At 40.7% G+C, this 13,857-nt stretch overlaps 1 protein-coding gene across 2 annotated transcripts in view; it reads right to left on the bottom strand.

The window, feature by feature from the left end:
- Window positions 1-2,933: 2,933 nt before the first annotated feature.
- LOC127356358 (growth factor receptor-bound protein 2) overlaps window positions 2,934-13,857 on the bottom strand; it is a 33,627-nt gene continuing 22,703 nt past the window's right edge. Inside the window, exons 4-6 of one of the 2 annotated variants that reach the window (XM_051388034.1) lie at window positions 9,204-9,326; window positions 8,462-8,630; window positions 2,934-6,454 (exon numbers count right to left, since the gene is read on the bottom strand). In XM_051388034.1, the coding sequence (XP_051243994.1) occupies window positions 6,260-6,454; window positions 8,462-8,630; window positions 9,204-9,326 (487 nt within the window). In that variant the 3' untranslated portion in view covers window positions 2,934-6,259. The remainder of the gene's footprint in view (window positions 6,455-8,461; window positions 8,631-9,203; window positions 9,327-13,857) is intronic. The other variant, XM_051388035.1, reaches the window with a different exon arrangement.

A 13,857-nucleotide genomic window follows, 5' to 3' on the forward strand; every position in this document is an offset into this window, starting at 1 on the left:
GCACACTTTTTTTTTCGGTTGTCAGATAGTACCTTTGAACCATATTATTGAACATATAATGTCAGGATATGCTCACATTCACAGGAAAGGTGATATTTGCGGGACAAATGTCGTGTTCTCGGTAACAAAGCAGCACTGGCCGTGGCTGTAGCTCAACTCAATGACTGGGAGTTATCGCTGTGATGGTTTTAAGTAATCAAACAGCGCCCCCTACTGCATAGCTGCAGGGGTTTTACTTTGATAGATTGTGACTACACATACAAAAGTCATACATTTTAACCCATTAGTGGAGACTATGCTTTCCGTAGAAGAAACTTTTTTTTGTGTTTGTATATATATACAGTTTGAAAGGCCAAACTTTATTTTATTACCTTTATACACACTGGTTCCATTAATTCAGCAAGAAGGAATATACTTTATAATGCACTTTTGTAAAATCATCTGTATTGTCTGTATCCACCTTGTTGTTGCAAAGTAGGCTGTATGTAATTTAAAGAAATATCTTTATTGAGAGAGAATATCTTTGAAAGTTACAGAAAGTTGATGCCACAAATCTTGCCATCTCCATGTAATGTGGAGATCAGCCAGTAGGTGGCAGTAATATACCATAAATGACTGAACAGAGAGTTCAGCAGTCTCAGTGTACCAAGTCATCTTAAACAGACTTGGATTGAAATATTTCAACATTTATCTGCAGCTATGTGAGAGTGACATTATTTAAGAGGATAAGCTCTCCTTCCACCTGTCACCTCTCAGCGCTGCCTGTACTTTAAAACAACAGTGTGCCTTGTTCGCTGTTTGTGAGGCAACAACAGTAACAAGCTGGCAGGGGTACAAAGAATCCAGTGTTTGCAATACGCGGGCTATTTGCATGAAGAGCAGCTGAAAACAGCAACGAAGGTCAACATGGGGCAGGTGTGTGTCACAGCTCCTCTCCTGTACCTGTGTCTGCCAGTGGGGAGAGGAGTGGAAAACCTTTGCGTGCCAGATAAATGCTTGCGCTCTTGCAGTTAAAACCAGTGATCTGATAACTCTATCACATCTCGGACACCAACACAGGGACACAGATTGTTTCCATGAGTTCATAATTACAATTATTACATGAGGGAGTGAGGGTTAAACTTAATCTCAGCGGCAGACTGCAGCCCACTCAGGTGACATCATTAACAACAGTAAACATGGGCTGAAATAGACTGAAGAGCTCGAGCTGAGGGACGCAGGGTGATAAATGAATATTAAATATAATAAATAAAATATAACTCCAAATAGCCCACAGCCAGTAACATTATGAGACAACGGCTCTCGGACACGTAAAAGTCCCCTCACATACACCCACAAACCGAGTACAAATGTGTCTCTGTGGTCATTTTGGTGTCCCTCTGTGAATATTTTACATCTTTGTAGTGGTTTTTTGTCTCTTTGTAGCCCTTTGATTGATATCACTGGGCCTGCACCCAGTCGGCCTGTTCAGTAAAATATCCATCATACTAACTACCTCAGCTACCTATTACCTTCTGACTCTGGTAAAGGGGGACCAGGGCTGGCCAATCAGGTTCCAGGGGTGGCCATCCCTCTGGCCCCGGAAGCAGTCATTGATCTTTGTTATTTTTGTCCTCATTTGAAGATAATGTCCCATGATATACAGTAAACAACAAGGTCTTTGTTTTTGTTTCCATGCCTACATACAACTGCAAATGCAGTTTCCCAAATCAGGGTTTAAGTCTCACACCCACCAAATCCAGACATCTGACTTTATTTACCTCAAACAGTATCTATTCCTGAACAACCCTGTCAGTGCATGTGTGTGTCCAGACTGAACTGAAAATACTATGCTAATGATGCTGGGGCACAAACCGGTCACTAGATCACACACTGATAATAATCTTCTGAACTCTGCACGAAATGTCCTCCTCACTTGCAAATCCTCAAATCATCTTAAAATTTCCACACGCAGGGGAGAGCTGTGGGCTTTTAATGCTGGCACCATATGGCAAACAGCCTAGTCAAGCTTGAGAGGTAAAACCCCCGGGGGCAGAGTCAGGCCTTACAGTTTAGAAAAGCCTCTCACAATTATCATTTTATGTAGTTCTATATACGTAGTGTACACCGGAAATCTCTTTTATTCATTTTATTTGAATAACTGCTAGTGCCACCAGTGGTCAGCGGAGACACACACAGTGCAAACGTCTCTTTGGCTTACATTACTGGTGAATGTCATGAAGATGAATAGAGGCACTGGAGCAGCCCGCTGTCTTTCATAACTAGAGTACATTCCAGATGAGAGGGCTAGAAAGGGGACAGCAACACTGATGTAACAGTGTCTGCTTAAGGCAGTCGTGATAAAAATGAAGGCCGGGGGAAAAGCAGATTGAAGAGAAGAGCCAAAGTGCTAAAAGTCAAAATGTGGAGCAGACAGTGCACCAGACCGTGGCTAACGTGATGTTAAAGATCTCACTTGGCTGCAGCAGAGTGCTGCATGCAGAGCTCCCCGGGCCTCCCTTCAAGAAATGAAATCATCAGCTTCCTCTTCACTGCTTCTTCAGATCAACTGACACATGCACATCATTTGCACCTCGAGAGAAAGAGAAGACACTTTGGGCGTGTTTCATAATGAAATGTGGACTGTTGAGTTGGCGTTTCACTAAAGTCACTGACTGACTCACTGTCACTGCTCTGCTGTCTGGAGGAGTTCCCTTTCGGGTCGTTGGAGATGCTAATTCTGTAGTCTGCAGATACCGTATATAGATTATGTACATAGATGATTTAAGACAGCGGCAGCATCATTAGACTGTGTTTGGATCGGTAAAACGATCTAAGGTTAGGATGTCAAGCATGACTAATCTCTTATGTGACTAGTCAAATAAGCATTCTGTACAGTTTTGAATGTATGTCTACCGTTTCTGACTGACTGTTGAGGAATAAAACAGTGATGGTCATGATGCACAACTGAAAGCATGGATTTATTTGAAAAGCTGTTCTCTCTTTGTGACACGGTTGGAGCAAATGAACGGAGCTCTAAAACCCAGTTTTTTCCTGAGCAGCCCACAAACACCGAACCAGCATCCACTGATGAAAAAACAATCTGTGTTTTCAACTGCGTTAACAGGCAACAGCTCGCCCGATAGTTACTGCGATGGATTACTCATCGCAAGCAAGCTCCAAGTTTGCAAGCTGATTATCATATTGCACCGACATTTATAGAAACCACCGGCTGCTCAGAAGGTGGGAAGATGCATTTATGAATCTAAAACTTTGACTAAAGGTCAGCAGTATTGTTGAAGCTAGACATTTGAAAAAAAAGGAACATTTTCCCTCCTACAAATGAAAAGTTCATGAGCAATAAAACGCAAACTTGCCCTCACCCAGGGGTCACACTGCTCATGATGGCTAATGTTAGCACACTTTATATACACATACATATTGTGCAACATACAAAAGTGAGTCAGTTTGCTTACAACACAGCTCCTATCTGTTCTAATTATTATATTATTATTATTTTTATATGTCACATATAACATTTACATATGTAACATTTTAATGGTTTTATCACAAAAGTAAAAACAGGAAATAAACACAATGAGGCTCACCAGAAATTAAGGAGAGTTCAATGTCCTTAAAAAGGTCCAGTGTGTAACATTTAGGAGAATCTACTGGTAGAAATTGAATATTCTGATTTCATTAGTGTATAATCACAAGAAAAGAAAAGTAGTTTTTGTTGGCTCAGAAAGAGCCTAAGAGTTTCTACAGTAGCCCAGAACAGACAAAAACAACACTAGCTCGGGATAGAGCCGTTGGTGTTTTTTTGCGGCCACCGTGAGATAGGGTGAAGTGAGGGAGTAGCAATCTGTAACTACACTGGAAGTTGCCGTTAAATCTTACACACTGGTCCTTTAACTACCAACTGTGGCCACAGCGGTAGAGCAAAAGCTACAACGTCCCCCTTTAACTACACTCCACCTGTAGAGTCCCTTTCACGTTAGATACTAATGATAATCTCCTCAACACTCGGCATGAAGGCGATTGTTCCTTTAACTGTTAAACCTTAAACACACACACAGTCAGAAAACAGTAGTTATAAAGGTGGCACAGGTCGGCACACGTACAACCTTTCTGACAACGACTGACTCTTCTGAAATACACCACAAAAAAATATTCTCATTTTTTAATAATTGCATTTTATTAATTGAAAAAACAAAAAAACAAATGCAAATAAAAAAAAGAGCAAAAACAAAAAAACAGTATCATTAGGTAAGACAAGGCGAGAGACACTTAAATAAGAAGAGTTCCATGTTGGTGAGGATAAAGGTGAAGGCGGGTTGATGTAGGAGGGGAAGTGGGAGGGGGGGCAGTTGTTGGATGGGACAGGTTGGAATATGTACACTGTTTGTCACTGCAGGACTGGCAGGCCCCGTAAAGGGAGGGGGCTCAAAGTAGCAGGTCGGAGACACTGAAACACCAGAGAGAAAGGCACTATCCAGAGAGAACAAGAAAAACACAAACCAAAAAAAAAACACAACACAAGTAAACAAACACACACATACACACGGGACCAGACCAGAAATCAAAATGTTTGACAAAAAAAAAGTGCTTGACCACACGCCAGTTGGACAAAAGGCAAGAGGGAATTAAAAAAAAAAAAAAAAAAGGAAGAGAAAAAACGTTTACATCATTTACGCTGATCTCTCAACTTTTAGCATAAAAGACAATCTCTCAGTTTTCTCAACTGTTAATCTGTGCCAGCTGCAGATCTGCACTGGTGATTACACAATGTGATTATCCAAACTCTGCCTCTCTGCTACGTGCAGGTATAACAAAGAGGAGAGCGTCTGCCGATGCATGCATGTCATGAATGTTTGTGAATGTGCATGCTAACTACCTGTACATGTCCTCATACATCACTCGCTTTATAAATGAATATTGACAACATTACTATTTCAGCATGTCTTTTAAAATCCCTTGCATGGTTTGTGTAGTTCAGTTCTCCGACCTTGCTTCCCTCATGTTAATGTCTATGAACTCAGTCAGCTACATTCACTGCCCAAGTAAAATGGCTGCAATAAATACATTGGCTTTGAAAAAGGTGGCTGACCTTTATACAGGGCTTTGTAATACAACAGCTCTTGCAGCATTCATGGCTCTACTTGCTGGTCAACATTAGCTTCCTGACAGGATTAGGTTCTTCTCAAAGAACTAACTTTACTTTCCTTGCATTATAGACAAGAGAATCCTCTTCGAATGGAATTTATGACCCCTTAAATATCATGCTGTGTTATCTGAGAGCCCTCAGATAGATTCAGGAAAAACAAAACAAAAACAAAAACAAACCTTGACTGACAATTCAGCACATTCTAGAGCTACCAGGTCTTATCCAGACTAACAAAAGATTGAACATAATTTACAAATGGAAAAAAATACAATTTGTGATGAGAGGTAAAACAGACAAAACACATACAAATATATAATATATATTCTTAAAAAATGGATTCTCTCTATAGTTGATTTATTTATACAGCCAATGGCTGATGTACAATGCTCACGTGCCAATGATCTCAGACATGGAAACTTGCTGTACTGTAGATTGCATCTTTTTTTTTCCCTCTCTCTCTCTCTCTCTTCTTTTTTGTACATTTTTAAAACCATTTCTTCTTTTTTATATTTTTAATTGTTTTTCTTTAAAACAGAGTTAGGATTTATCGGTAGGCATTTCATTTATGTGATTAAAACAACATGCGGCAAAACAAAAACAAAAAAAACAAAAAACAAAAACAAAAGAAAGGCAGAATGTTAAGAAGTTAAGGAGAAGACAGAAGCAGCTGTGGGAGCGGTTGAATCATTTGGTTATCTTCACGGTTGGTGCACTACTCTTAAGTTTCTCTGCATTTAGATTTCCCTCAAAGACAGTTCAATCCTGACCGAGGCGTTCACTAGGGAGGTGAACATTCTCAGCACAAGTAAAAGTTGATTTTTCTCAGCTGCCACCCACACAGTGACGCCTACGACAGCACTACTCCTGTTTTATCTCTCTCTATCTCTCTCTCTCTTTCGGTTGTTCACGTTCTTCCTGTCTGCTCCTGTTATTGTGGGATGGCGAAGAGGGGTGGAGGGGTGGTTGGGGGGTTGGATGGGGGCTGATGAGATCAAGAACGATGATGATGATTATGGTGATGGTTGCTGTTGTGGTGGTGGTTGCTGTTGTGGTGGTGGTGGTTTGTTGTTGTTGTTGTTGTTGTTGTTGTTGTTGTATACATGGTCTGACTGTTTACATGTTCCGATTGACAGGCGTGACATAGTTGCGGGGGAACATGCCCGTTAGGCCGTGGCAGCCTCCTTTCCACCAGTTGGGGTCAGAGTTGTCCAGGACTTGGATGAAGTCGCCGCGTCGGAAACCCAGCTCCCCTTCCTCCTGGGGGTCAAAGTCGAAGAGCGCCTGCACATATGTGGGATGCTGTACAATCAGAAGAGGGAAAAAAGAGGGCGCAATGTGAATAAAAACAGCAACTATGAAACATTCACACCAATTTCTGACCCTTTGCCTCAGGATGTCCCAAAAAATATTTACTAATTCACACTAACTTTCATGTCACCAGTTCTCCACTGGGAATACTCCACAGTGTGACACTGGGATTATACGGTTGGTACAGACATATTTCCTCGTTATCACCGCTTTTATTTCCCTGTGTCTTACCTGAAACTTCTCAGATCTTTTATTTTCTCTGTGATTTTGGTCATACTTCCTCTCTTCGTTGCCCTGCAGTTGTCCCTCTGGACCTGTAGGCTAATAGCTTCACTGTAGCCAACTTCCTCATGCAAATATCACACACACACACGTGAAATTAAATCTGCATGGCTCTCACTGAGAAGCTATTATGAGTATTTTATAGGTAACATAAATGCTACTAGCTCCAGGCTCTTAAGCTAACCCTCACTGATGCTGTCTTTATCTGATGTTTACTACTGGCACACTAACGTACTGTAAGCAAACACCTGTGCCACAGGGGTCCGATTATACTGTAAAAGTTCATTGCAATCAGAGAATTTTAACTGGCAACGGTGAATAGTGATGTTAAACTAAACTAGCAAAATAGTTTTTTTATGGAAACCTAACACACAGTGACTTGCCTCAACAGCCTTCTTACTTACTCGAGAATGCAGAAATCTATGATAACCTAATAACATTGATAATATACAGGTGATAAGGTAAACGGCTACAAAATATTTGCCACTGAACAGTCGGGAGAAATTTAATACAGTTTTGCACTGATTGTGACTTATAATTTGTTTATTCTGGGTGAAACTATGAATGAGATTAATGCAAAAGACGTCATTACCACAATCATCAGCCTACTGGCCCACAGTGTTAATATGAACTCTGAGTGAAATCACAGTCACTCAGATAAATCTGTTGATTTTGTTTATTGATACGGAGTTGGGGTAATGCAGGGGTTCTCACTGCATCAGAACTACAATACAGCACATCTATATTCACCTGTTTAGCCATTCTGTTTTTCCTAATTGGTGTTTGTAATTTAGAAAAAAAAAAAAAAAAAAAAACAATAGGAGCATGTTGTTTATTGTTAAGCCAGCTAGCTGTGGGGCAGGATTTTGAATAATCTTTTTCAAAGGTGTACCAACCGGATTAAATGGGGTGTATAAAATACAATTTTATACATTCAAATGAATTCTCACCATAATACAGATGTTTTTACGCACCATCTTCCCAACCTAACCCACAAAGCCACAGCCACATTCAAACTAAGTAACCCATATAGCATGTTGTACTTTTATGTAAAGTACTTTAGAGCACATTTTAGAAAGCAGTACAGGTTGTTAAGTTATTTAATAAAGTCTAAGTGAGGATGTGATGACACACTCCTGCCTTTTAAATCAATGCATTCAGTGCATTCATACCTCAGTTGGGATCACTTATGTAGCTGGCTTTAACGCTGCATCAGTATTTTAAACACATACAGCTTAGAGGGGATTCTCATTCTGTTTCTCTGTGACCATAATTCAGTTTTACTGTTCTTGAACACATAGTGGTAACTAGCTACACTCTGCAGCTTTTCAGACTCTCCCAAACCATTTCTGCAGAGAGCATTTCTGCAGTTTGTTCATATGTGGTTATGCTGACGACCAGCATTGCTCTCTCTGAGTCTGTAAGAACTTACCTTTCCCACAAGTGATCTAGATTAGGATCACTATCGAAGCATGAATGGTGCTACTAAGTTTGAAAGGTATATTGAATTAAATCCTTAAATAAAAACACATCAATATGGTTTATATACACCATACCATTCTGTAAAAAAAAAAAAAAAATATATATATATATATATATATATATAAATATAAATATATATATAAAATGAGAGGGACTATATTGCCATTTTTACTGTTTTTTTTTCTGCCACCAATTCAAGCCTAGATCCCCAAGTGTGTTCTCTCCCAGGGCGTGAGTTCTTACCTGGGGGACTTGCTCTATGTCTCGCAGGAAGATTTGCTGATTGCGAGAGACTGAGGTGGAGCGGTGGTAGTCTACCAGCTCGTTGAGGGAGTTAAACTTCACCACCCATAGGAAATACTTTCCAGCCCCATCACGAAGAACCTTGAAGTGTTGGACGTCATTTCCAAACCTGCAAGGTCACAGACAGGAAAAATATGAGGATGTAGAACACTCGGACATTAACCTCACTTATCAAATGCATTAGATGTGTCTGTGACAATCTGGTAAGTGTTAGTCAAATGAATCAGCCACGCCAATAACAGACTGACATTCAATACAGGCTGACTAAGTGGAATCAGGACAGTCCAGACAGTAATTAAGATCCATATCTTGACATCAACTTTACATGTAACCTGCCATGAACTGATTTGAACTGTGTCTTTTGGGAAGGTCAGAATGGAGAGAGACAGATAAGAGGAAATGAGCTCTGTATATGTCAGCTAAAACAGTAAGTACTCATAGGGCTGACGTCCAACGCACAGTACAAATGATCACAACCAGCCAACCCTGGTCACCAGAGGGCAGCACTGAGAGAAGCTGTGTTGATGACTCAGACATACCAAGTATGGAAACTTATGAACCTGATCAGTTGTGGGAAACTGTAACACTGATGTAAAGATAATGTGAAATTGTATTTATAGAACACAGTGTGAGTGTGAATCATGATTTTCCCTGAGCGGGACGTTGGTGCGGTGCTACTTACTTCACAGAGAGGGAGAAGTCTCCTGGTGCACTCTCGCTCTCTCTGATGAGGAAGGCCCCATCGTGCCTCTGTTTGTTTAGCATCTCCTCTGCTTTGGCCCGGGGAATCTTCCCGAAGAACCACCTGGAGGAGATAGAAAACAGGTACAAGTAAGCACTGAGTAAGCAGACCCAAAACTGCAAAAGACCCTCACTTTGTAATAATGCAGTGCAGCGTTAAGGCAGTGCGATGACACTCCATTTTTGGTGTACACCTTTGACTTTGTTGGTGTACCACAGAGTGAACACACATACATTCAAATTCACACTTAGGAGAAATTTAGTGCAGCTAACCTACAGTTTCCTCCGTGTGTCCACAGCCTTGCAGAGGATAGGTTGAGGGTGTGCAAACATCACACAAACTTCACACCTGCTGCTGGCTGACAGGTTTGAACTGAGGTGCAATAGTGTGGGGACAGTGGTGTTTACCACCAAGCTGTCCAGTGGTGACAGTCAATGAAGAACTACATATAATTCTGAATGCACTCTGAGTGATCTTTGGGCCAAAGAGAAAAAGTACTGTATGTACATACCAGGAAGTAAGGAAAATAATTATACAAGCACTGGCCATGAAACTGCACTGTTCATCCCTACACCAGGAAGTAGTTAATTATTATCTAATTACAGTGGCAAAGTCAACACAGAAAATAAATGTTTTGTTCTGTAAAATGTCCTAATGTGCACTCACAAGAGTCTGTATTTCAAAGTCTCTAAATAAAAAAAAAGGAGTGCAAATTACAGATACAATTTGAGATATAGAGGTGGCAAGATTTCAGTCACTTTAAAAAAAGGTCCAGTATGTAGGGTTCACCCTCCCCTTCTAAGCACCAAGGAGCAGCTACAGTGGCAGCAAAAACCACAAACTCCCCTATCTAGAGCCAGTGTTTGGTTCACCCACTCTGGTCTATTGTAGAAACATGGGGGCCTCCACAGAGGGCGACCGCTGGCGTCTGTAAATATAAAGGGCTCATTCTAAGGTAACAAAAACACAATGATTTGTATTTTCAGGTGATTATAAATCTAATGAAAACATACCTATGAATATATTCAATTTCTGCCAACAGATCCTCCTGAATGTTACACAGTGGACCTCTAAGTGGCATACGTTTATTTTTGGTTGCATATATGCTACCAATGTGTCACTGTGAGAACGCCCTGACAGAGGGACTAAGTGAAGAGCAATAAAGATGGATGGAGAGAGGGAGAGACAAATGGCAGACCTAGCCAGTGAAAAGCTCTTTACTTGTGTAAATAATTAAAAAGTAGTCAGCCAAAAGATGACATCTTGGCTCCTTTACACGTAGGTGAAAATCAATAATGAAATGGCCAATTCTTGATCTGCTTTGTATCTGTGCTTGGCAGCAGAGCAAGCCTGCACACAGAGTCCCTTTTCCTGTTTGATAAAAGTGATAGCAGAGCAATTAATGGAGCCAAGGAAACGATAGGGGGAGGAGAACGACTGGCAGTACTATCAGCAACATACACACCTACACCTCCACAACTGTGAGCGGGATGCTCCAGAGTATTCATGTTGCTTCGAACCACTCGTATTCTTAATAGACTTTCACACAAATCTAAGCATAAGCCACAAAAACACAATTACTGTTGGGCAGGGGAAAAGATGTGTACAAACTGAAAGGAGCCATACTCTATTGTACTCTGCTGTATAGTGCAGCTGTGTGTGCACGTCTGTTGAGCTGTGTGGGTGCCTGGCGCTTTCGCATGGCACTCCATTGTCACCACAATGGGAGACAAAGGCAAATTCCAGCCACTTCATTGCCCTGTTACCACTGTTTCTAGTCCATTACTGTTCTGGGTGGTTTTCTTCTTCTTCTTCTTCTTCCTTTTTTTTTTTTTTTTTTTTTTTAACAGTACATCTAAATTCTTGGGCTACTAGGACTTCAACAATTGTTTTTCATTGATTATCAGTCTGACGATTTATCAATTATCAAAATAGTTGTTGATTTAATTAGTAGTTGGCTGCAGCTCTAACAGAAACCATTCCACTTAAATCTAATTCCCACAGGTTGCACTATATTGGATCACAGTGTAGTTCATCATATTCTTCTACTCCTCAAGACAAGTGGGACACAAATTATACCGGATTCACAACAACATCTGAGGAGAGGAGCTTCAGGAGGGGTTGGGTGGGGTTTTTGGTCTGTTTTTTAATGCAAAAGGCTATGACATGAGCCTTGACCAGGCTGACTGCCCCCATTTTGTTGTCTGTATTATGTGCTGCAATGAGAATAGATTTAGCCACATTTAAAATGTATTTTAAAATAATTTGTTTGAATTCATTGGCCGTTACCCTGCTGTGGAACAAAGAATTTGTAATACAATACCCTACTTCACCACCCAATTGCCAGGTCCGATCCTCAATGGGGAGAAATGCCAGATCCTGCACATGCAGCTTGCTAAATGGCACAGCCTTTGCTGCTCTCTTTTATGTGGTCGAGATGAGTGGCAGCCAGTAAATGTATTCTTAAACCCCTGATGACAAAGTAATAATAAAGTAATGATCAGTTGAGGGGTAAAATGCCACATGCTCAACAGGCAGTGAAAACTGTTTGCACAAGTCTCTCATGGAGTCTGATGACACTGTCGGGTGGGGTATATGCTAACATATAAATATTCCAAAATCATCATTTAGTCTCACCGTCTAATTAATTCCATTAACAATTTTAACAGAAAAGTTCACATTTACAGTCTTTAAAAAGGTGCGAATCAATGCTAATCTTCATAAAGAGTTGAGTTTGACCATTTTGTATTGACATGTTTGGACAATGAACAGAGGCTGAATAAAAAGAATGACGTTAGTAAAGAATAATGACAGCATTTTTTAGTAATGAGACGATGATATTACTATCTTGTTTCAGTGCTCCGGTCAACCAAGAGGATGTTTTACTAAATGCTATGCTGTATTATATGGTACATGCTGCCTTTCTGTATCAGGGCTCCAGAGTGCGACCAATTTGGTCGAACATGCGACCAAACTTTTTAAGAGTGCGACTAATAATTTTTCTAGGTCGCACTGGTGCACCTGGCGCTGCCCGGGTGAAAACATAAATTTATTTCGCAAGCGCATCATCTCTCTGTGTTCTCCTGTGACCGAACTCACACACTCATGGTAGGATCATATCGTGTTCTAAACCAATAAGACACAGAGCTCGGGCGGGTCTTTGCCTCTGATTGGCTGTGGTCCTGTTCACCGCACTAAGTTGTGTGTGTTAAAAATTGCGCGCGACCTGAGCGTGAGAGTAGCTGACTAACTGAAACGGAAAAATAAAATAGACGCGACAAAAACGAGGGGAAATGAAGAGAGGCAGAAATATTGAAAGTTTTTTCATTAAGAAAACCAAGCCTACAACCAGCCCTATTACTATAATCCCATCCATCCCCACTACTGAGAGTCCATCCCGTCAAGACACGGAGCCCTCGGTCCCTGGTGAAATACCAAGCCCCGAGTCCTTCAGCGACAGCATCAGACTCGGAACCAGAGGAGGAGATAACAGAGTCTGGGATAGAGCCCGGCTCCGAGACCCAAATTAAAAAGGTAAAAATGTATTCCTTCAGAAAGGACTGGCTGAAACAATTTCCCTGACTGAGGTACAACAAAGGACGTAACGCAATGCACTGCGTGTACTGTCAGCAGTGTGGTCAGAATATGGCCAGAAAAAGTGCATTTGTGAGCGGGTTAACAACGTTTCATATCGAAACTTTAAAAAAACATAACATGTATAAAAATACACGATATGCCGTGACAAGTGTGTGTAGAGAAAGTGGCCCCTCTCCCAGCTGCATTTCAGCGGCAGGTAGTAGTAATCATTATTATTATCATTAATAATTATTTTACTTGAAATGTTTGAGTTTGAAATGTTCAATTTCAGCTCAGTGAAGCAATTTAAACACTTTATTTTTCTTTTTATAAATAATTGTGCTTCAAATAAAGACAAGCATTTCTCTACACCTTATTCTTGTTAAAAATCATTCACATTATATGAAAGTGTTATGGAGAGTAATAAAAAGGTGACCTTACGGCGTTAAAGGCGACGCAATGGAAATTTTGGGTGCACCTACATTTTGTGCTGGTGCACCTAAAAACTTTTTTGACAAAAATTTTGAGATTATGAGAAGTTCAGTGTAAACAGATCTATGAGGCACAGCTAAATATGGATTCACCTCAACCATAATAAAGACTATAAACATTTGAGAATTGTTCTTACCAATACAAATCCCACACAACAAAGGGGCACATCTAATATCTGCAACAACAGCAATGATGCAATAAGGTCAATATTCAATTAAGGGTAAGAGGCCTCGAGCACATTAATAAAGAGAGAGCTAATCTGGCATTGAACGCAGGTCCAGAGGTAACGTCCTCCAAGGATCCTGCCAGGCGTTCACTGAAGTGGTTTAACACACACTAACTCATACACACACGCACACCACACACACTTGACCAAGGCATGACATGCAATCAAGTCTCATAAGAGTTGTAGTTCAAGCCTGCCCAACCTGAGCAATATGTTAATATGCCCAAATTAACCTTTCAGCAGAAGCAGAGACGCACCAATCCACTTACCCAGTTCCAATCTGATTCTGATACTTGAATT

This window comes from Dicentrarchus labrax, unplaced genomic scaffold (genome assembly GCF_905237075.1).
Source record: "Dicentrarchus labrax unplaced genomic scaffold, dlabrax2021, whole genome shotgun sequence".
Lineage (NCBI taxonomy): Eukaryota > Metazoa > Chordata > Actinopteri > Moronidae > Dicentrarchus > Dicentrarchus labrax.